Genomic DNA, 20,203 nt, shown 5'->3' on the forward strand with positions numbered 1-20,203 from the left:
ATAAATATAAATTTGTTTAATCATGGCCGGTAGATTTTATATTAATGAAGCCGTGATGATTGTTGATGCCACAGCTACTCTATCAAAGACCATAGAAGGATTTGGTAAAGTGGTTAAGAATAGTTGCTACAAGTTTCCACAATACGTACATAAAATTTAGATAGCATTTGCACCAGTTTTTTTTAACTTTTTTTATATTTTCTCAACAAATAACGGATCAGGGTCTATTTTTATCGGTGATTACCTGCATATCTTAGACTGATTACGTATCAAAGTAACAATTTGACATTCAAAAACTAATTGTTAAAATAATCCAATGAGGCAATAAAAGGCTTTGACCAAATTAAACATGAGGTTATGGAGTAAGCAGCACAACATTACGTGAAGAATAATTGCAACCACCAAAGAGGGGTTTACCGAACCCAACCTACGTCCATGGATACACTTCTTATGATTTCTAATTTCCACTTTCCAGAGATGTCCCTCGCCTTATTAGAAGTTAATAGTGGCCCAATAATCGACATGAAATGACTGTGTTATGATTTAACATATATTCTTGTTACGAAGGAAGAATGTCTAATTTTTTTTTATCAAAAAAATTATTAATTTGTGAAGATTAATAAAAATAATTGCATATTATAAATTTATATAGCATTTTAGAAATATTTATAATATTAAATGATTAAATTGATTACTTATATATTAAATAAATAAAGATATTCACTTATATAAATACTGGATGAATGTTTTATTTATACAAATTTATAATAAATAAAGCATATAAAAAATTTGACAATTAGTGCATATTATTTATAAAAATATTTAAAAGAGTATTTCAAACTTATTTTTGAGATAAAAATGTCTAAATTAAAATAAATTATGTTATTTTTTTTATTAAAAATAAATTTGTAGAACCATAATTGTTTAAGTTCAAGCTTATAATAGACTTTCATCCGGACACTCACTTCATCAAACTTGGAGCAAAATTTACTTTGAATTTACTTCGCAACCAATTTTTACCAAATCAGAAATTGCAAGAGTTATTGTAAACCTCCTTGTATAATTTCAGAATGCAGACGACCAAATTATAAGGGCAAGATGGTAATTAAGGTGAAAAGTTCCATAACTGAGGGGATTAATGGGCAATAAGGCGTTCAACTGTGTCGACGAACGGGACGTCAACGTACCATCTAAACGACGAAGTCGTTTAGGATTTCCTGTACTCGCATCTAAACGAACGCGCTCGTATAGGAGCGTAGGTAGGTATATATGTCCTTGCGGATTTGATTTTTTATTTTTTTAATTCTAGCATTCCTTGTGTTTTCTTTGTTTAATATTAATAAAGAAGCATACAAGAATTATACTTTGATAATAACATTTTTATATCCAATACATAAGTTTGAAGTGGATAAAGAGAAAAATATATTTAAAAATAAAAAATAAGATATATAATAAAAAGTTTTATTTTTGTCTCCACTTTCTGACACGCAAGTTATTTAAGTTGGAGCTTAAAAGGCACTCCCATTCTTAAACGAGAAAGCTAAGTGAGCAACTCATCTGTCATCAACATAAGCTTTTCCTGTTCTACTCATGGCTGCGGTTCATGATGATGATGGTGAAGTTGGCTTTGAAGAAGGAATGCCATGGCTACCCTCTCATGTTCTGGACGAGGCATTCGATTTTAAGGTTAGTTAGTGACTCCGTTTGCCTTCGTTTCTCTTCTTTAATCTTTCTTTATTCATCACTTTTGCTTTTTCTTTCACTTGTTTCTCTTGCTTTACAAAATAAAAACCTTCCTCTTCGTTAAAATCTGAGATTAATTGGATTACACCGTTGAATAAAACATTTGACTTCAAATATGGCACTAACCAACTAGAGAAACTGTGTTTACGTGCGTAATCCAATTAAACTCAAATAAAAATGAAGAGAGAGCTGTTTATTTGGCAACCCAAGAGAAACTATAAGTGATGAATCGGTTTTTTTAACGTGTATGATACATAATAAAAATTAATAAATTATAAAATTTAATATTATTAATTAAATAAATTTTATCTTGTATTATAATTTTTAATATATAAAGCTTTATTATATACTCTTTTACACACATTAAAAAATATTATTGACAAAATTGATAATTTGATATTATGAATTTAGCTTCTCTAGTTAGGTTATATATATTATTTATCGAATTGCTGGTTTAATTTAAATCTTCAAATTTTCCTACAGGTATATATGGAGAACAGTCACCAAAAACAGAAGCAGCAGCAGCAGCAGGGAAACCACAGATTTCATCGAGAACCTAGGTCACAGGTACTGTTCTATATAATTTCATTCTATTCTCAACAACTCCTCTACCTCTGGTTGTGGCTGCAAGGAGCTAGAGACCACACGATGCAATGTTTGCGTAAAAGTTTGGTTGGGGAATGTGGGGTATAATATGAAGGATTCTTTTAGTTAGGTTTAGGCATTAATAAGGTTGTATGTGAAATGAGAGATATTCCAATGATGAGTTAGGCACTTGATGAGCTGCATACTAATTAAGAATGTAAACATTGTTCTATTTAATTAATCAAGAATCACAATCACGTTCCGGGCATGTGTCATGCTACAATTTGAAGTTAGCATAGCATTTATAGGCTTTTTAATTAATTACCGACATTAGTATAAAGAGATGCAGCTACCTTAGGCGTCAGTGGGAAGAAAGAATGTGATTTTGCATTTCGACTTCCTTTCCACACAGTTTTCTTTTGAAACAAAAGGGGTTGCACGCTGTAGATATTCCAAGCTTTTTACCTTTTTCTATGTTTAAAATTTTATGTCCTGGTACTTTTGGTAACATTCTCTTGAGTTGAGAACAGAAAGCCACGAATAAAGCAGATACTAATTTGAATGGTTGATGGCGTGGCTCAAAATTCAGCTCCCTCTGAAGTGACTCAAACAATTAATAAATGGGTGTATATAGGTTAGCGTGTCAGTTGAATATGGTCTCAATCTAATTAGTCTGATTTTATATAAAATCAAATTGAAAAGATGCACACGTATATTAAACAAACCTACACGAGTAGATAACTTTAGTGGCGTATCGGAAAAGTTCTAGAGCATGCAATATGAAATTAGTTATGTCATGAGGCAAGCCTTGTTGGTAACACATGCGTAAGCATAATTAATTCGGGGTTTTGATTTATTTGTACCTTATTTTTTGTGTATATTTTATATTTTTTAATGCTTTCTTCCCTTTTTTATTATATATATTTTCTTTTTCTCTATATCATTATACTTCATAAGAAGTGTGAGACAAATATTATACGTACCCATTAATTTGCATGAAAGCTTGTGGAATGCGGATAGACAATTTAAAGAAAAAACACAGGAAGTGTTAGGCTGTGGTTAATTCTGCAATTCTGCTCTCTGCAATATGCATGCATTGAGGCATACAATTAACACTGCCAAAAACAGTGAAAGATTAAACTGAAATTAGGACTAATTAGGACTTTATGGATTAATTAAAATCGCTTATGGATTCATTAGGACTTTATGTTAATTTTCTGAAAAATTTTACTGCTTTTTTAGCATCTCTTATTGGTGACTGAAATTAAAATGTATGTCAACTTCAGTACACAAAATTTACTACAAGATCATGGTATCAAAGGTCTAAACAGGCCACAGGTGGGCCTGGAATGCAAGCAATTTTCTTAGTTTCTGGGCAGGGATCATGTGGTACAGGCGTGTTCTTACCCCAAAAAGCAGGCACAAAATCAACCACGAAGCCAGGTAGATGAACCGTGTATTTCCTCACAATGACATGTATGTTTGTTGTGTCTGCATCACATTTTTACCCGGAGAAAGAAGAAGAAAACGTTCTTTTTAATATATTTTTAATTATTGACTAAAATTTATTAAAAAAATATATATAAGAAAAAAATACTAATTTTAAAATGAGAAAGAGTGAAATTTAAGTAACCTTTATAGTTTTTAATAAATTTTAACTAATAATTAAGAGTATTTTTAAAAAAATATTAAAAAATATGTTCCTAATATTTTTTTTGCTTCATTCTATTCATAACTTTTCATGTCTCATTTTAGTTTAATAGAATAATAGTCACTCACTTTAATTCTCAAGTTTATTATTATTTTTTATTTCAGTTGAAGAGTTTTTAGTATAATTGATCATGAATTTATTATCAGTATTGTTTTTATTTCTGCTTCTTTTTTTTTTTTTTTTTGCGTGCATAAGAGTTAATTTCATCTATTCCAAATGATCTCAAAATAAAAGTGACGTCGATCAAATGCTTTTCCAATGGCAATCCTTTACAAGTTGTGCTATGCCCTTTGTATTGTTGTTGGGATAATTTGCAGAATTTGGATTTACATAATGACCTTACCATTGTTTTGCAGCTTGCGCTCCCGTCCTCCTTCCAGCTCGAGTTGTTCAAGCACTGAATCTTAAAGTGCACCAATTAGGTCTGCAGATTTCACCCCCTCAAGGTCTAGTATCCAATTTAATATTAAAAAGATACAATGCAAAATCTTATATTAAACTACAAAAATTTTCTGCTATAAAACACACCTTAAATTTTAACTTTAATAGGAAAGTTCAATAATATCATGCTTAAATCTTATTGCAGTTCCCAAATATAGCCCAGGACATGAACAATACAGCAGTGAGTCAACAAAAAAGAAAAGGGATCAGAAAAATACTCTCAAACAATGTTGTGTCATTTCTCAAAGTCAAAACTCTTCTCCAGAGATATTCCTTCCAAAGGAATGGACTTACTAGTTCCTTATTTGATTAACACAAAAGAAGAGACACAGAAGGAGCTGACATTGTATATGCATGCAATAAATTAGAGACAATTCTATCATAAAATTAAAGCCGGGCTGTTTAATATGTTATTTAGTGTGTGCTGCTGTTAATTAGGAGCCCTGATCATGTAATGTTGTTAATTTAAATAAAAATAAAAGCACAAAGTTCCTGGTTTTTATTTTACATTGAAGGAGGAGGCTTAGTGAGATTCGTTAAATTAAAGTTAAAATTTTAATAATTTTTAATAAATATTAATCTGTAATAAAAAATGTATTATATTTAAATTTTTTTAATCTTACTTCATTTTTAATTTATATACTCTTATAAGAAAAGGTAGAAGCTGTTTTTTCTCAAGAGGTAAAAGAGAAAAATATTTTTTGTATGTACAAAGTGAAGTCAAATATTTTTTTTTGCAGATAAATAAAATAGGATACATAACTACATTTTTAATAATCGAGACATATTGCGTTCACAGTTCAATCTTTGTTACATCTAAAACCATAGCGGATTATATTGTTTATAATTAATATATTACATTTTATAATTTATAGCTAGCAAATATGTTGGATTACTATAAAAGTAAGTAATTCTCTCGTTTATATACATGTTTGTGTGAAAGCTAAACCACAAACATTCTCTCGTTCTTTTTAACTTTTAGATTCTTTTGGTTTTTGCATGGTTAATTGTTTTTTTTCCCTTCTTGGAACCATCTCTATCGTTGCAAGCATTGCCAAAAGCAACACCCACAAATAAAGTTTAAGACCAAAAACAAGATCAACCAAACTTAACTTTCCACCAATGAGATCTTGCTAGATCCCTGTCCCTATTACAGAGGTACAAATCTTACAAAATTTACCATCTAACATGACTTATTTGGATTCTTTAATTGTAAGCAATGATTCAGTGAGTTGGGTTGAAAAACTTAAAATTTAATTTGACTTCACAAAAATATATTCAAACTCCATAAATTTTTAAATTTTTTTACAAATTTAATTTGTATGAAAATTGACCAGATTGAACTAAAAAATATCTTAATTATTTCAGGCTCAAAATTTAAATTTGAAGTTTTATTATACAAATTTGAAGTAACCGATTGGATAAGTTCATTTTATCGATTCTAGCGTCAATAATTTTTTTTTTTTTTGAGTTTTTACAAATTTAATTTGTATGAAAATTGATCAGATTGAACTTAAAAATATCTTAGTTATTTTAGGCTCAAATTTTAAAATTTAATTCTAAAATTTTATCATACAGATTTAAAGTAACCAATTGGATAAGTCCATTTTATCGATTCTAGCGTCAAAGAGTTAAAGAAAAACACACTATCATTTGCTTTTTTATTTGCCTTTTATCATCTATTGTTTTGCGATGCATTTTATTAAATTGGATATATATTTTTAAAATAAGTAATTGTCATTAAAATGTATTAATAAGTTTTGCTTCTAAAAAAAAAAATTATATATTAATGCTCTTCTTGCCACTAATTTTTTTATACTATTAATTATTAATATTTTAAAATAATTTTAATGCATCCGAAATTTGAAAATAGGCATTGGCAATTTTTATGTGTGACTTCAACTCGTCACAACGGAATACAAAAGCCAATCATAACACACCACGTATCCAGTAAGCGCAATATCGTGACGTGGTCCAATAAAATTATCCATAGAGATTGTAATACCTATAGTGGGTGAAGCAGAGAATCCAGTTCACGGATCAGGGTTTAATTGTTGATTTTAAAGCACAAACCCCTTTTCCTTTCGTTCTTTCCCGCACTCACTCTCCCACTGTTCGGAAGTCCAACCATGGAAGCAACGCGATTCTCCTCCATTCACTTTCATCCACACAGCTTCCGGACGAAACCTAACGCAATTGGAGGTTAGTTTTTCCGTCCGTTAACGCCAAAAGAGAAAAGAAAAGAAAAAAGCAACGTAAGTAGATACAAAGCATTGTAGCTTCTTATTGTAACATTAATTATGCACTGTCGTCTCGCAGGAAGAAGACACGTTGAATACATTAATGGAATGGGAGCTAGGATTTCTCTTTTCACCATCCCCGCATACAGCACAAGGAATCTGAACCGGTCTTTATTTCCGAAGCTGAACCGGACTCTTTCTGTTAACTTCTCCGACCGGTTCCGAAGTAATTATACACCCATGGAGGCTCCGAAAAATGAGATTTCTAATGAAGAAGTTGTTCCGTCAAATCGTGGCGACGAAGGGGAAGCGATTGTTGCATCTGACAACTCTAGAATCCTACAATTCAAACCCAGAATGTACAAAAACAGGTTTCTGAACTTTGTGCGTTTTAGTTCTGTCATTAACGGTGCTGCTGAATCGTTTTTCAAGAGCGAGATTCGAAGGAGGTTGTTTGTGACTGCTGTGCTAATTGTAATTAGTCGTGTTGGTTATTTTATTCCTCTTCCGGGATTTGATAGAAGGTTGATACCACAAGACTACTTGAGCTTTGTCTCAGGTTCATCTGTTGGTAAGTTGTGTGGTTTTTTATTGCCAGTTACTCACACTCGCATTGATTTTGATTTTGTAGTTGTTACAACATTTGACCCCCTTTTCTGATTCTCATTTGCAATTGGTGATTGAATGATACTCTCTCTGGTCCTAGTATAAGGCACATTCTAGAAGGTTTCGATGGTCTTTTTTTATTAGGGACTTTAAAGTCTCTACCAAGTATTTATTATTATTTTCCCATTTCCTCTTAATAAGTGAAATTGGTAAGTACTTAAATTAAACCAACAAAGGTAATGTTTTGGAAAAATGAAGAAAATTAACTAACTTTAACTATTTTGTTGATTTGTGTAATTTAGTTGAAGGTGCCTTATTAAAAGGATGAGAGGGAGTTTTTATTTAGAAACTCCTGAAATTCTAAAAGGAACTTAGTTAGATGAAAAAGAAAACTGAGGAGAAATGTTTGAGTGAATTTGCTAATGGTTATCACTCAAATTTGTGTGGAGTCACTCATAGAGATGAGAATGGACTAGGCTGATCGTCGGCGCCTTTGCCCTAGCCTATTTAAGGCCTAACCTGCCTTGGCTTGTTTATTAAAAAGTTCAAGCTTAAACTTTTGAAAAGGCCTATTTAAATAAAGAAACTAGTTAAGCTTTAAAAAAACCTTTTAAGCCTATTGGGCCGACCTAATTAAATAACTTGACAAACGATGTTTGATCACAAATTAGGTGTTAGCTCAAGGGAGCTGTGAGTGTGAACAGTTAAGTGAGAGGGAAAATTTGAACTTCTGCTCTACTGCTTCTGGTAGACCAATTTTTTGCTTGGATATTTTTCTGAGTTTATACATGTGACAGTCATTCATGTAGCATCTGGCAGATGAACTTGGTGACTTCACATCTGAGCTCAAGTTATCACTTTTTCAGCTTGGAATCAGTCCTCAGATAATAGCATCTATTATTATGCAGGTATATCTCTTTCATTTATTGAGTTTTTTAGACATATATTTTTGCAATGCTTGCTTTCTGTTACTTTGAAGGCCAAAGGATGTTTAAATTCCTTTAATTATATATGATTTTCAATTCTTTAATCTTTTTGCTAGTGTCTTAATCATCATCATGAAGTATGTGATTTATATGAAACCAGTGGTGTTCCTCTTTTAAAACAAAGTATTGCTTTGAAAAAATTGCTCTCTGTACTTTTGATTATGTAAAAAAAAAATGCTTTTTGAAATTAAGTACGGTTGATAGAAGAATGGTTTTTCTTCTTATTTTTATTTTAGAATACTTGTTTGTAAAAACTAGAGTACTGAGGTTCTCAACATGGCACTCCGCTTCCTTGTGTATGATCATTTTTTTTTCTTTTGAAGTTATGGCCTTTTATGAACTGCATTTATTCAAGATATTCATGTGCAGGTACTCTGTCATGTTGTCCCTTCTCTAGTAAAGCTGCGGAAAGAAGGTCTGGATGGGCATGAGAAGATTAAAAGTTACATGTGGGTCTATTTATCCATCTTGAGCAGTGAGCTAATTCCTGGCTACACATTGTTTTTCTGTCCCCCTTTATCTGATTTGTGATTTAAGGAATTTCAACTAATGAACTGCTCATTTGTTATGCACATTTCAGATGGTGGATGTCACTTGGCTTTGCAATTTTGGAAGCTTTAATAGTTTCTTGTTACTCACTTCCATATTCAATTTATGCTGCCAGTTATAGGTAATCTGTATGGAAGAATATTTTTCTTCCAAGATTTCAATCATTCAACAAGTAATTGAACTACGGATGTTTTCCTCACAAGTTGATATCAGAAGGTTAAATAGATGATTTGCCAAATATTGTAATCCCAAACGATGCCTTTAGAATTAGATAATTTTAATCATTGGAGGACATAGCAGGGCCTTTTCCTTATGAAATTGCCATCCTCTGTATCCTGAATTATGTTTTTATTTTATGCTTTATAATATGGTTCTGATTTCTCTCTGCTTGGTTATCATAACTTTGTTAAGTCATAAATACGGTGAGATGTCTCTTCTGTCACCCCAAATTCCTTGTTTAGAAATTTTTGTCTTGTTAAAACATTTGGTTTTTTGGCAGGGTCAAGCATGTAATGGTGACAACGGTTTTGTTGGTTTGTGGTGCAATGACTATTACATGGATATGTGATACCATATCAGAATCTGGATTTGGTATTCTTCTTTCCACAATACTGTTACTTTATCGCTCTTGATTGGAGTTGTGGAAGTTAAATTTTAAAAGATAACCACAGCATATGGTGGGAAAACTTATGGATGAATATCAGCATTGTATTTGGAAGAACTTATACAAATAATAAGTAGATGTTCCTCAATTTCTTTCATTAGTTAGGATAAGAGTCATATATCATTTGTACCATAAGTGACAACAAATGACTTTTTACCCATTTGCTTTTGTAGTTTTTCTATGTTACTTTGCATTTTCAATGAAGTGTTGTATCTTTCTTTCTTGTTTCAAATTTTGTGATTTAACCTGCAAGCATATGTAAGTGATCTAGAGATATATATCATTTGTATGTATACAAAAATTATCCACAGCAAAGGGCTATATATCATTTGTCCAAGAGTGGTTGGTAACCTACAAGCATATGGTTTTGTAACTTTAAAAGTGATCTAGAGATACCTGTTTGCTACATACAACATGAGTGTTTGCCATTCTTTTGATTGATTTTGTCATGCTACATTGATAATACATTTGTAAGTGGCATCCAATCCCTCTTCTTTGAAAGCATAGTAGTTTGTTTTATACAATTGAATAGAGAGGAGAAAATTGTCTTTCCAAATCAATAATTATATTTACAAATTACATTTTTTAGGTTAGATTTTAACATTTTATTCAAAATTTTATTTTTTAAGAGAAAATTTTCACAATTTAAATATTTTAAAAAAATTATTTACTATATACTTGTATTAAGGGTCCTTTTGTTAGTTTGGTAAAGCTGAAAAATTGTAGAAATGTTTGAAGAACACCAGAATCATAATTCATCTGAACAATGTTAATTTTAGCTGATCCGGTTTACTTTATTGTTTTATCTCTTTTGCCATGCTGCAAAGGGATGGAAGATGTTGATTATTCCCTATGCTTTAGTTGGTTTAGTGATTTGAAAGACACATCAGATTTTGGATATCTGCTTTTATCATTCAATTCATTCTGTTGTGACTGATAGTGCCATCTTCTCTTCAGGTCAAGGTTCGTCTCTTATCATATGTGTGGGTATACTTACGGGTTATATGGAGACGTTGTACAAGATGCTTACCCAGCTTTCAGGTACTTGGCAAGATGTCGTGCTCATGCTTAAATTTTGACATATTGAAGTAACATGTATGATACCTGGAACAATTGTATTTTCAGACAGTACTAAAATTTTTACTAATTTACAACATGATCGGTAACAATTGTTTTAGGATTCAAAAGCTTTCTCAGGAAGCAGGTAAAAATAAGTGATTATTTTTCCAAAATAAGTTGAACCAAACACTCAGATTTCTTTTTAGTTTAGAAGGATAATCGGTTATTCATTTAATTTTGTTTTGAAGATGACAAATCTATCTTAGACATACATATACATGCCTAAAAACAAAAAGAGAAAATAGGACCAAAAAAGACAAGGAATGAAAAATTTTGGAGGACCTTTTGCGTTGCCAATTGATTTGACCAGCATACTAATGTTGAGTAACATAGCTGTTGAAATATGGAATATGCTAAAAGCTTTAGTTAGACCTGTAAGAGCATGTATACTTGGAAAAATATTGCAAGTGTTTATTTAAAAAATAAAAAATAAAAAATACAAGAGTGTTATACAATTTTAATCTGGTGAAAACATGTAGAACAATATTATTATATTTATCTCATGGAATCATTAGTATCTTTATTGATTTGTATTCCTTGATATTGCAGTGAGTACTGTGAGTTGGTGGCCATATGTCCTTGCTGTATTGGGCATATTCACCACAGTCACTATGTGGGCAGTTGTAGTCACTGAAGGTTGCAGGAAAGTAAAGCTTCAATACTATGGTTTTAAGCTTGCTTCTGCTGCAAGGTAATGGCATTGTCTTTGTTAAGACAGTTAAATCTTGTTTTTCTGCTTGAAAATTTTTATGTTACTAGAGTTAGGACTTTTGATATTCTCTCGCTTGTAATTTGTACTTGACATTTTCTGATATGGTTGTTTATGAGGAAAGTTGTCCATATCTCTGATTGAGAAAACAGTACATTTTGTTGCCTTGTGCTGTACTAGCTTGATTATTAACTTATGTTCGACTTTGCTTATATATTTAATAGACATTACTTCCCTTATTTATTATGGCAGATTGTTTCTATGTCTTTCTAATGGGATTAAATGATATTGAGTATACTGATGTTGACAATCAATACTTTCATCTCTTACAATTTGAAACAGGGAACAATCACCAATTACTGAAGTGGAGCCCTATATTCCTTTCAATATTAATCCAGCAGGGATGCAACCTGTTCTTACCACCTCTTACCTCTTGGCATTTCCAAGCATTCTTGCAAGGTTTGTATATACCATTGTGCAAATTCAAGTGGTATTCTTGGTTTAGCCTCATGATTAATGTTTTTGTGGATAAATTTGTCTATATAAATTTCTGATACATGTGATCATAGTGCCTTAACTTGCTTGCTCTTCTTCCTCTGTTTGCTATTAGCCTGATGCTTGTCACATGTGCTGTATAAATATGTCACGTTTCCTTTTTTATTTACTACTTTCTTGTAAGGTGCAATTTCTAAATTGCTATTATTGGCAGTCTGTTGAGGTCATCTTTTTGGGAGCATGTCAAGGAAGTATTGAACCCTGAAACTTCCGTTGGTGCTGAGCCATGGGTCTACTATTCCATATATGCTTTTTTTGTCTTCCTGTTCAATATATTTGATATTGTAAGTGTCTCTTTGCTGCTGTTATTTTATTGTGTGCTCTACTTGATATAATGAGATTCCACTCTGTATTTTGAGTTTTATTTCAATACAAATTGTTAGTTTTACAAGATCATGTAAAAAGACAGTAGATGAATAAAATTTAAGGCCGCAGCAACACTTTGAAGGCAGATTCCAATCTGAAATTAAAACAGCATCAACAACAGTAATAGTCTTATCCATTAGGCAAGGTCGGCTACATAGATCATACGATGTTAATGAGTTTAGTGAAAACCAATTTTTAAGAGATTTATTTATTATTAGGTCTTTTTTAATAATTTCTACCAAAGTTCTCCTTGGCCTCCCTCTATCGCTTCTCATAGGGCTAAAAACTATGTGATCTACTCCTTATCAGGGTGCCTCCAATGGCCTATTCTGTAAATGTTCAAAACATCACAGCGAAGTTGATTGTTACTACAATTGATTACTAAAATGAGTTTTGACAAATTTTCTATGCTAGGTCCCAAAATTTGCTGTATATAACTGTAAATTTAAACCTAAATGAAACTAATGTATGGAGCCTAGTGGTTGTCTCCTTGGTACTGTTTGTAGGCTGAATTAGGTTTCAATTGAGATTCTGAGAATATGGAATGAACAAGGGAAAAGATATCAAAGCTGTTCCTTATGTTTCTATGCAATGATCTGATTCTGAACTGCTTATTCTGATTATTAATTTTCAACACAACTAAAAATATATTTATTGTAAATCTGTTGAATTGCTGCATCACTAAAACTTCTCCATATGGTGTTAAGAATCAGAATGACTTGTATGTACCTTTGTAAACGGTTTTATATGTGGATTGTGCACAGGCTAACATGCCAAAGGAAATTGCTGATTATTTAAATAAGATGGGTGCAAGAATACCAAACATAAAGCCTGGGAAGGCTACCATAGAATACCTCTCAAAGGTTCAGGCATCCACACGATTTTGGGGTCTGTTACTGGTGAAAGGCTGTAATTTTAGCTTCATTTGATGTCTTTATCAAATCTAATATTTTTGTGTACTTTATGTTAATTTGCTACCTTGCGGAAATTTTGCAGGGGGACTGTTGTTAAGTGTTTTGGCCACTACATCAACTATTCTTGACCACTATTTACGGCGTGTCAATGCTGGATTTGCTATTGGTTTTACATCAGTGCTAATTATTGTAAGTGCACGAAAGGTTCTTTTAGTTGTTTTGCTCGCAAACTCATTGTGATATACTGCATAATCAGGCAAGAAATTCATGCTTAACTTTTATGACTTCGCTTATTAGGTAGTTTCAATTTGGGAATATAAAATTGTCCTGTTAAGTCATGTCCCATTGATGTCATTAGTACTGGCAATATTTTAGTAATTTAACGTTTCTACCATTTTCATCACCCAGCAAAGAAATGAGTCATTTTCATCGGGAATTTAGAGGATTTAGCGAAATACTTTTTCCTCTACAAAAAATAATGGGTTTGGTTCACGTGTCATACTTCTATATCCAGTATTGAAATTTTGAAATAGACTTTCTTTCAACGTAAACATCAAATACTTTGTTCAATTGCCTTGCCTATTCTACAGATTCACTAAGTAGTCCTTGATTTTGCTGGTCCAGGTCGGTTCCATTATTGAACTTAGAAGATCATATCAAGCATATAATGTGATGCCAAGCTTAAGCAATGCGTTGAGACGATATGGTGTATAGCTTACAGAAAAACCTTGCTGTCACTTCTCAGTACTGTTGAATTTAAACCTCTGGGATAACTTTGATCAGCAATTCAGCATTGTAAGTAGTAGGAAATTTCTGTGTTCAGAATACAGATTTTCCAACTGTGGTATTCATAACTGATCAGAACAGCCTATTGTTGAAAATCTTTCCAGGAAGCTTGGTTTTTCGAGGTCGTTACAGTCTACGCTGCAGGTCTAAGAATATTGAGGTTGGCTAGGGTTGCTGGTAACAAGGTTCTAAGTGCAGCCTGTCGAAACTTGGTAGTATCTGATTCAGAAGCTTCATCTGGTTTCTCCCTGAAAGAAACTTGTTTTGATGGATTTAGGAAACTGTTAGATAGGTTATAGTTGTAGCTGCAGCTGAAATTTGTACAGGAAATTCTCGTGTTATAGACGTGAAATGTAATATAAAAACGAGATATCCGGATATAGGAGGTTAAATGCCTTGATAGTGGGCCGTTAGCCCTGAAGAGGGGCCTAAATGGTGGGCACTCACATTACACTGGCAATGTTGTACCATGAGATTCACCCACCGCTTTTTAGGTTGTATGTTATTCCGCTTTGTAATGATTCATGAAAGCCTTTTGAGTCGCATGAAACGGAAGAACTTGTTTGGCATCAGCTACTGAATGTTTTTGGCTGAAGAGACCAGTGTTTCTAATCCAAAGCAAATGTATAAGGTGGTCTTGGATAAGGGATTGGTAGACAATAAATGTGATGATATATATGTTTTAAAAAAATATATTAAATAAATAATAAAATACTTTACCAAACCATTATTATTCTTGAATTATGAGGAGTCCAAAATTGAATCAGCTTATAACTGCCTAATCCGAGACCTGTCTAGTATCTGAATACCCTTAAATTTCAATTCAATCGTTTAACTTTTTTACAATTCAATTTAATCCTCTAAGAGTATTGCACCATTGATAAGTTAAGAAACTGAGGTTTTCTGTTGAGTAACCGAGAAAGTGAATTTTAAATCATATGATTTTGAGTTGTTTACAGTTGAAAGTGATTTTGTCCAAATGGAACAATGTTTTATGCAAGAAGGGCGTTAAGTATCATTGTAATTATATATTTAAATTATATCATTTTTTTTATAATAATTTTTACGGTGCTTTATAAATCAAGAAGAAACTGTCTTTTTATATATGAATTACAACGGTCACTTTTAAGAGTATACAATTATCCTCTTATATTTACGTAAACAACTTTTTCTATATTCACTGTTTCTAAAACATGGTTGTTGTTTAACTTTGGGTCAACGAACGAAGTGGTTTTGTTTTTAGATTGGGCCAGCCCAAGGTGGTAGCTTAGCCCACTGAATGGCGGGGTCTTTCCAGTTTGATTTTGAATTGAGGAAGAGCAGAATGGAAACGATGGCGAACTCTGAGGCAGAGATGGATTACGAAGAAATCTATACAGCATCAAACACCTTGGATGCCTCTGCTATCTTCCACACCATCTACGACGTCGTAGGCTTTGTTCTTTACATGCACCAGCAAATCCCCTCGTACGCTCTTTTCCTTCACTTCTAAACGTCCAAACACTTCCCCTTTCTCATTTCCTTTTTTATTTACATATAAAACAATATTCTCAATTTCGGTTCCACACACGTGTGGAATTTCAATGCTTCGATTTCGAATTTTAGTGTTGATGGCATTTGGTTTATGCAGCACGGTGCAGGATATGAGCGTTGAATTTGATGCAATGCATTCGGAGTATAAGGAACTGGTGTGTTATTCTTTTGCGGGGAAATCGTTTGAATTTCAAGTCATTTTTATTACGTGTGAGATTGGCGTTGCATTTCATGATGCAGCCCTGAATTTGTTGTTGTTTTCAGGAGATGGCTTTGGAAACTCAGGTAAAGGCGTCGTTTCGTAGAAAGCATGTTAGCAAAATGAGGGACCTCAAGGTGGGAATCAAAAGATTGGATAAGTTTATGAATTCACTTTTGAATATACAAACTGCAATTAAAATCGTGATCAACGAGGTTCCCTCTATAGACGGTGTCGTTTTAGCTCTTGGAGCTAGCCCACTTCGACCTCAGCACATTTATGTCTTGAATTATTCCCATGAAATTGCTGTTTCCGAGGTTGCTGATGATTTTGCTAGGACTAAAGCAGTTGACGGTCTTTCCAGAAAGGTTCCTTACTGATATTTTTACGTTTCAGATTGAGATATTCAATGTGTTTTCTGAGAGAGGAAGGAGAGTATGTTCATGTTTTCTTTAACAGGCAATTCGGACATTGATATCAAAGGGCGTTGGGTCTGTTACCTATCCTGGTAGTTATTGACTTTGGTAGTTGATAAGTATTGATATGAAGAATATGTACTCAAATTGGTCCTGATCCTCTAAAGATACATGAGTCACAAATGTCGGAAGGAATTGATGTTCGAAGTGATGTTGAGGGACTAATTGAAGTTCATTCACATTGACGGCTAATTTGGTGTTTGAAATCTTTGTTGGACCAACTTGGTGTCCTGTGTATCTTTGAAGGACCAATTTGGGTATTTATTCTCAAGTTAAATGAATTTCTCTCAAGTTATCTCATTTATTTGTTTAGCTTTGTTCTATAGGCGGTAATACTTTGCCTTCTTTTGTTCTTTTGTGTAGGTCCTGTCAAATTGTTTGTGTTAATTAAGGCCCCTTCTTCTTTCAATCAGCCTATGCATTTTCTGCCTAAACGTGATTTTAGGTATAATAGAAAGGTATAATAGGCTACAAGGACATTGAATTCTTGATTGCTTTTTCAATGTTGGAAGTACATGATAATTTCTATTTACATAGGGTATCATGTGCTGTATTTTTATTAGTGGAGCCTTTATAGTTTGTGACGCTCCCGAATTATTTATTCAGTAAAGAAGATAGCAAGTGCTATTTATGTTTACTGCTTTCTAATTTCAAATATGGCATGCACTCTGTTATATCTGATACAATAATTATATTTTTTTAAATATAATTCCAATGATGGGATAGAACCTCATATAACTTTTGTCAATTAGTTGCACAAATGAGTTCAAGACTATCGACAATCCATCATTAATATCATCATTCTTTGGAAATAATTCAACTAAAGAGCAGGCTATCTCACTTCAATTCTATTTAAGCTATTTTTCATTTATATTGTCATTGTTTCTGTTGATGTTAGAGCAGGCTATCTCACTCCAATTCTATTTAAGCTATTTTTCATTTATGTTGTCATTGTTTCTGTTGATGTTGTCAAGGTATGTTCGGAAACTTCCAAAACTAGCTTAACATAGTGCAAAATGGAACCAGTTATACAAATCCCTATAAAGAACCTGTTGAAACTTTGAAATGAAATTGAGTTTGATTTAAAACTTGTTTAAAACTGGTTTTGATATGTTTCTGTTTGATATAAAATATATTTTTTAATTTTATTTGATTCAGATAATAAATTTCTGTTAATTTTCTTTGACAAAATAAATTTTATGAGAGTCAACAAAAATTGGGCTAGTAAAAACTTGGAACTGGACTATTTAAAAGCCATTATTTTATATTTAATAACCAACCCAAATGTAGCTAATATCGTTTTTGAAAGTTGCCAAGCACCCACCTAACTTATATTTAACATAATTCAGCAATGCTATGTGACAGTGATTTTAGTTTTTTTAGTTATTGCATGTGTACTGTTTCCTAGTAATAGGATCTTATGCATTGGATATTTCTATATATCGAATTTTTGGGAGGTATTGTTGCATGAATTGCTGGCAACTGAAATTCACTTCCACCATAGGTTGTGCCTCTCGGGTTACTTTTTAAGTGCCGAAACCGGGATCAGGAAGTGGCTGCTCCTACTTCAGAAGATTTGATCTGGTATCTTTCACCAATGAATATTTATCTTACAAACACACTTTTTCGCATAGATGAATTGCCTTTTCTATGCTGCTTAATGAATTGCCTTTTTTCTCACTAGCCTTAACTTGTTGGTAGGAGGTGAAAAATTCCAGTTAACATGTTATTTATAATCCTTCAGATCATTCCTCACGTGGCACATTATATTATAGTGTTAGCAATCTAGTCCTTCATAATTGGGATTTTTTACTTTTATAGTACATACAGTTAGGTTTTTATGTCCAAGCATACCATTACTGTTTGCCAGGGGCTGTTTAATATTTGTGAGCTTCCTAAATAGCATTCCATTTTACGTATACAAATAGCATAGTTTTACTCCTTCATGATATGGTCTCTAGCGCTTTTTCCTCCCCTGTATGACCCTTTGAGCGTTGCTCACTTTTAAATGATTTACATTATTTTCTCCGTCACAGGTTTCAATGCCGGCACGTGATCAAAGGCCTCGCATTGAACACAACGCCAGAAGAATGAAATCCTCCGCTCCAAATTAAGATAGGAAGAACATGTTGTTAATATGACTTATGCTTTAATATAATGTATCCTTGATTCGGTTTCGTTATGATGTGAACTTCTTAAGCTTGGATGTCATTATCATTGTAACATTTTAGGCCATGTTATACTACATATGTTGGACAGGTAAGAAACGTTATGCATCGGAGGATTTATATTTTAAAATATATGCTGTATTGGTTTAATAAGATATAGCTTTGGCGTTATCATTTAGCACTAGGAGTCAGGGGACCTTCCAGCGGTTACTTGGTCAAGGGTGGTTTTTGGGCCAAACTGCAGTTGGTAATGGGTTGGAGTTGGAGAGCGCAGTCTGCACCTCCTCAAGGGTGATGCTGTTGAATTTTGTAGTTAAATTTAAATTTGATTTGGCTTGGTTAAAATTTGAGCACTTCCGTATGTGAAGATGTAATAATGTGACATTTTAAATATTGAGAATTTGAGACTCACATTATGCCATAGTCACTAGTAAATGGTGTGGGGGCCTAGGTGGGGAGTGTGTAGAAGTGAATCTTTTATTACTCTTCTTTTTGTTTCCCCCTAATGGGCTTAAAGCTCTTGCCGAAAGGAACTTTTGCTTCCCTCAATTGCAAGTGGACTGGAGGATTAAGAGTAGTGCACCCTGAAGTTGGCCCGCACTTTGCAATTAATACATTTTTTACACTTTCACTCAAGCAAATATTTCTCGCTTAAGTGAAAGTGTAAAAATGCATTAACTGCATGGCGCAGTTAATCGAAGGAATCTTAGTCCATGAAAGATAATATGTGGTGGTGTTTCTTAGTTTTATTTGGAAACTCTTGAAATTGGTAACTGTTGAAGGGTCATGTAAGAATGAACTCATAAGAACACCATAGCATAATAAGTACAAAGCAGCACTTTGTCTGGCTGAAGCTCTTAAAGAATCATAATTGAACCATCAAGTAAGAATCACAGATGGAGTTTGCTTTCATCAATCGCAATCAAAAGCCATACAAATATGTAGGAAATGGGATGAAGAGCGCAAAGAGAAAGGAGAAGATAATTATGATGATTCAATATTTGAAGATTAGGTAAGAAGGTTTGAGAAACTAGATAGAAAAAATTGGTTGAATTCTTCGTTGTTTGAGTTATGATCACGTAGAGATGGGAGAGAGAGATATTCACTTGCCTGTACTTGAACTAACAAAATAGAATAAACAATCAAGACCTGGCTCAAGGCTAACCCCTCCGTAGTCAAGGTCGAGAAAGAGAAAAGGAGAATAAGTAGGATTTGCTTGAGGTCAATTCATTCTTTTGAAGAGATCTCACCTCCTTCTACGCTTGTTCGTAATATAATACTCCCTTCTCATTTTTAATGAAGGAATCACAGCTACCATATAACAATCATCTTACTCTTTGATGACAAACTTACTAATGAGAAAATTTTCTCTATTGGAAAACAGTCCTTAATGAATATGGGAAATTACTTCACTATTGCTGGTTTACTAAGTTAAACTTTCTTTCTCTTAGTGACAAAATAGGAATGAGAGCAATTTGAATGAAAAACTTTTCTCTCCCCTAGTTTTTTTTTTTACTAGAGATCACTAAAATTGTGCAATGTTAAGCTTGTATAATGAGGGTCCATTAAATTGTTAAACATGTATAATAGAAGTTAAATCTAACTTTTATATAAGATGTTCTTTTTGAGAATTCAAGGCTAGTTTAAATAATAAAATTTTATTTTTTAAGATTGACTAGATAAATCATTTGTTGTTATTCATGACTAGTTGAAATCTTAACCAAAATTTGTTTGGATAAATAATGCTTTGTTGGATTTTTGGATAAATGATGCTTTGTTATAAATACATTTATATTTGACATAGAAGTATATTATTATTCATTTTAAGAAATTAGTTGTCATGATTTGGTGAT

The 20,203-nt window shown here is 32.7% G+C and overlaps 3 protein-coding genes across 5 annotated transcripts; all 3 read left to right on the forward strand.

Annotated features, from left to right (window-relative positions):
* The first annotated feature begins 1,545 nt into the window (after positions 1-1,545).
* Positions 1,546-4,872, forward strand: LOC113863707. The gene is made up of 5 exons (XM_027497382.1): positions 1,546-1,686; positions 2,227-2,310; positions 3,615-3,771; positions 4,396-4,485; positions 4,626-4,872. Exons 1-5 carry the CDS (start codon positions 1,591-1,593, stop codon positions 4,775-4,777), a joined length of 579 nt encoding a protein of 192 aa, XP_027353183.1. The 5' UTR covers positions 1,546-1,590; the 3' UTR covers positions 4,778-4,872.
* A 1,657-nt stretch (positions 4,873-6,529) lies between these two features.
* On the forward strand, positions 6,530-14,524 carry LOC113861782 (preprotein translocase subunit SCY2, chloroplastic). 2 transcript variants are annotated; one of them, XR_003504336.1, is made up of 14 exons: positions 6,530-6,682; positions 6,800-7,291; positions 8,146-8,234; positions 8,682-8,761; positions 8,893-8,982; positions 9,361-9,452; positions 10,483-10,566; positions 11,194-11,335; positions 11,696-11,812; positions 12,063-12,192; positions 13,039-13,162; positions 13,271-13,377; positions 13,813-13,983; positions 14,079-14,524. XR_003504336.1 is itself a non-coding variant. In XM_027494808.1 (13 exons), the coding sequence occupies exons 1-13, from the start codon at positions 6,610-6,612 to the stop codon at positions 13,900-13,902; spliced, it is 1,710 nt and encodes a 569-aa protein (XP_027350609.1). In that variant the 5' UTR covers positions 6,530-6,609; the 3' UTR covers positions 13,903-14,524. The 2 variants fall into 2 exon arrangements, 1 of the variants encoding a protein (XP_027350609.1); XM_027494808.1 differs by having other exon boundaries at positions 13,813-14,524.
* Positions 14,525-15,297: 773 nt separating this feature from the next.
* Positions 15,298-18,496, forward strand: LOC113863679. Of its 2 annotated transcripts, none has more exons than XM_027497333.1 (7): positions 15,298-15,441; positions 15,605-15,662; positions 15,772-16,074; positions 16,166-16,214; positions 16,546-16,640; positions 17,687-17,766; positions 18,219-18,496. In XM_027497333.1, exons 1-7 carry the CDS (start codon positions 15,299-15,301, stop codon positions 18,274-18,276), a joined length of 786 nt encoding a protein of 261 aa, XP_027353134.1. In that variant the 5' UTR covers position 15,298; the 3' UTR covers positions 18,277-18,496. The 2 variants fall into 2 exon arrangements, with proteins under 2 accessions (XP_027353134.1, XP_027353136.1); XM_027497335.1 differs by having other exon boundaries at positions 15,299-15,441; positions 17,640-17,766; positions 18,219-18,290.
* The last annotated feature ends 1,707 nt before the right edge of the window (positions 18,497-20,203 follow it).

The sequence above is a fragment of the Abrus precatorius genome, unplaced genomic scaffold (genome assembly GCF_003935025.1).
Source record: "Abrus precatorius isolate BTA unplaced genomic scaffold, Abrus_2018 Scaffold3, whole genome shotgun sequence".
NCBI lineage: Eukaryota > Viridiplantae > Streptophyta > Magnoliopsida > Fabales > Fabaceae > Abrus > Abrus precatorius.

Excerpts from the sequence above, each read along its gene's own strand:
- LOC113863707 (XM_027497382.1), top strand. The coding sequence starts at position 1,591 with ATGGCTGCGGTTCATGATGATGATGGTGAAGTTGGCTTTGAAGAAGGA. Across the intron at positions 1,687-2,226 it reads ACGAGGCATTCGATTTTAAG|GTATATATGGAGAACAGTCA; the intron begins GTTAGTTAGTGA and ends ATTTTCCTACAG. Across the intron at positions 3,772-4,395 it reads AAAATCAACCACGAAGCCAG|CTTGCGCTCCCGTCCTCCTT; the intron begins GTAGATGAACCG and ends ATTGTTTTGCAG.
- LOC113861782 (XM_027494808.1), top strand. The coding sequence starts at position 6,610 with ATGGAAGCAACGCGATTCTCCTCCATTCACTTTCATCCACACAGCTTC. Across the intron at positions 8,235-8,681 it reads TAGCATCTATTATTATGCAG|GTACTCTGTCATGTTGTCCC; the intron begins GTATATCTCTTT and ends ATTCATGTGCAG. Across the intron at positions 13,163-13,270 it reads GGCATCCACACGATTTTGGG|GGGGACTGTTGTTAAGTGTT; the intron begins GTCTGTTACTGG and ends GAAATTTTGCAG.
- LOC113863679 (XM_027497333.1), top strand. The coding sequence starts at position 15,299 with ATGGAAACGATGGCGAACTCTGAGGCAGAGATGGATTACGAAGAAATC. Across the intron at positions 16,075-16,165 it reads TTGACGGTCTTTCCAGAAAG|GCAATTCGGACATTGATATC; the intron begins GTTCCTTACTGA and ends TTTCTTTAACAG. Across the intron at positions 17,767-18,218 it reads ACTTCAGAAGATTTGATCTG|GTTTCAATGCCGGCACGTGA; the intron begins GTATCTTTCACC and ends TCTCCGTCACAG.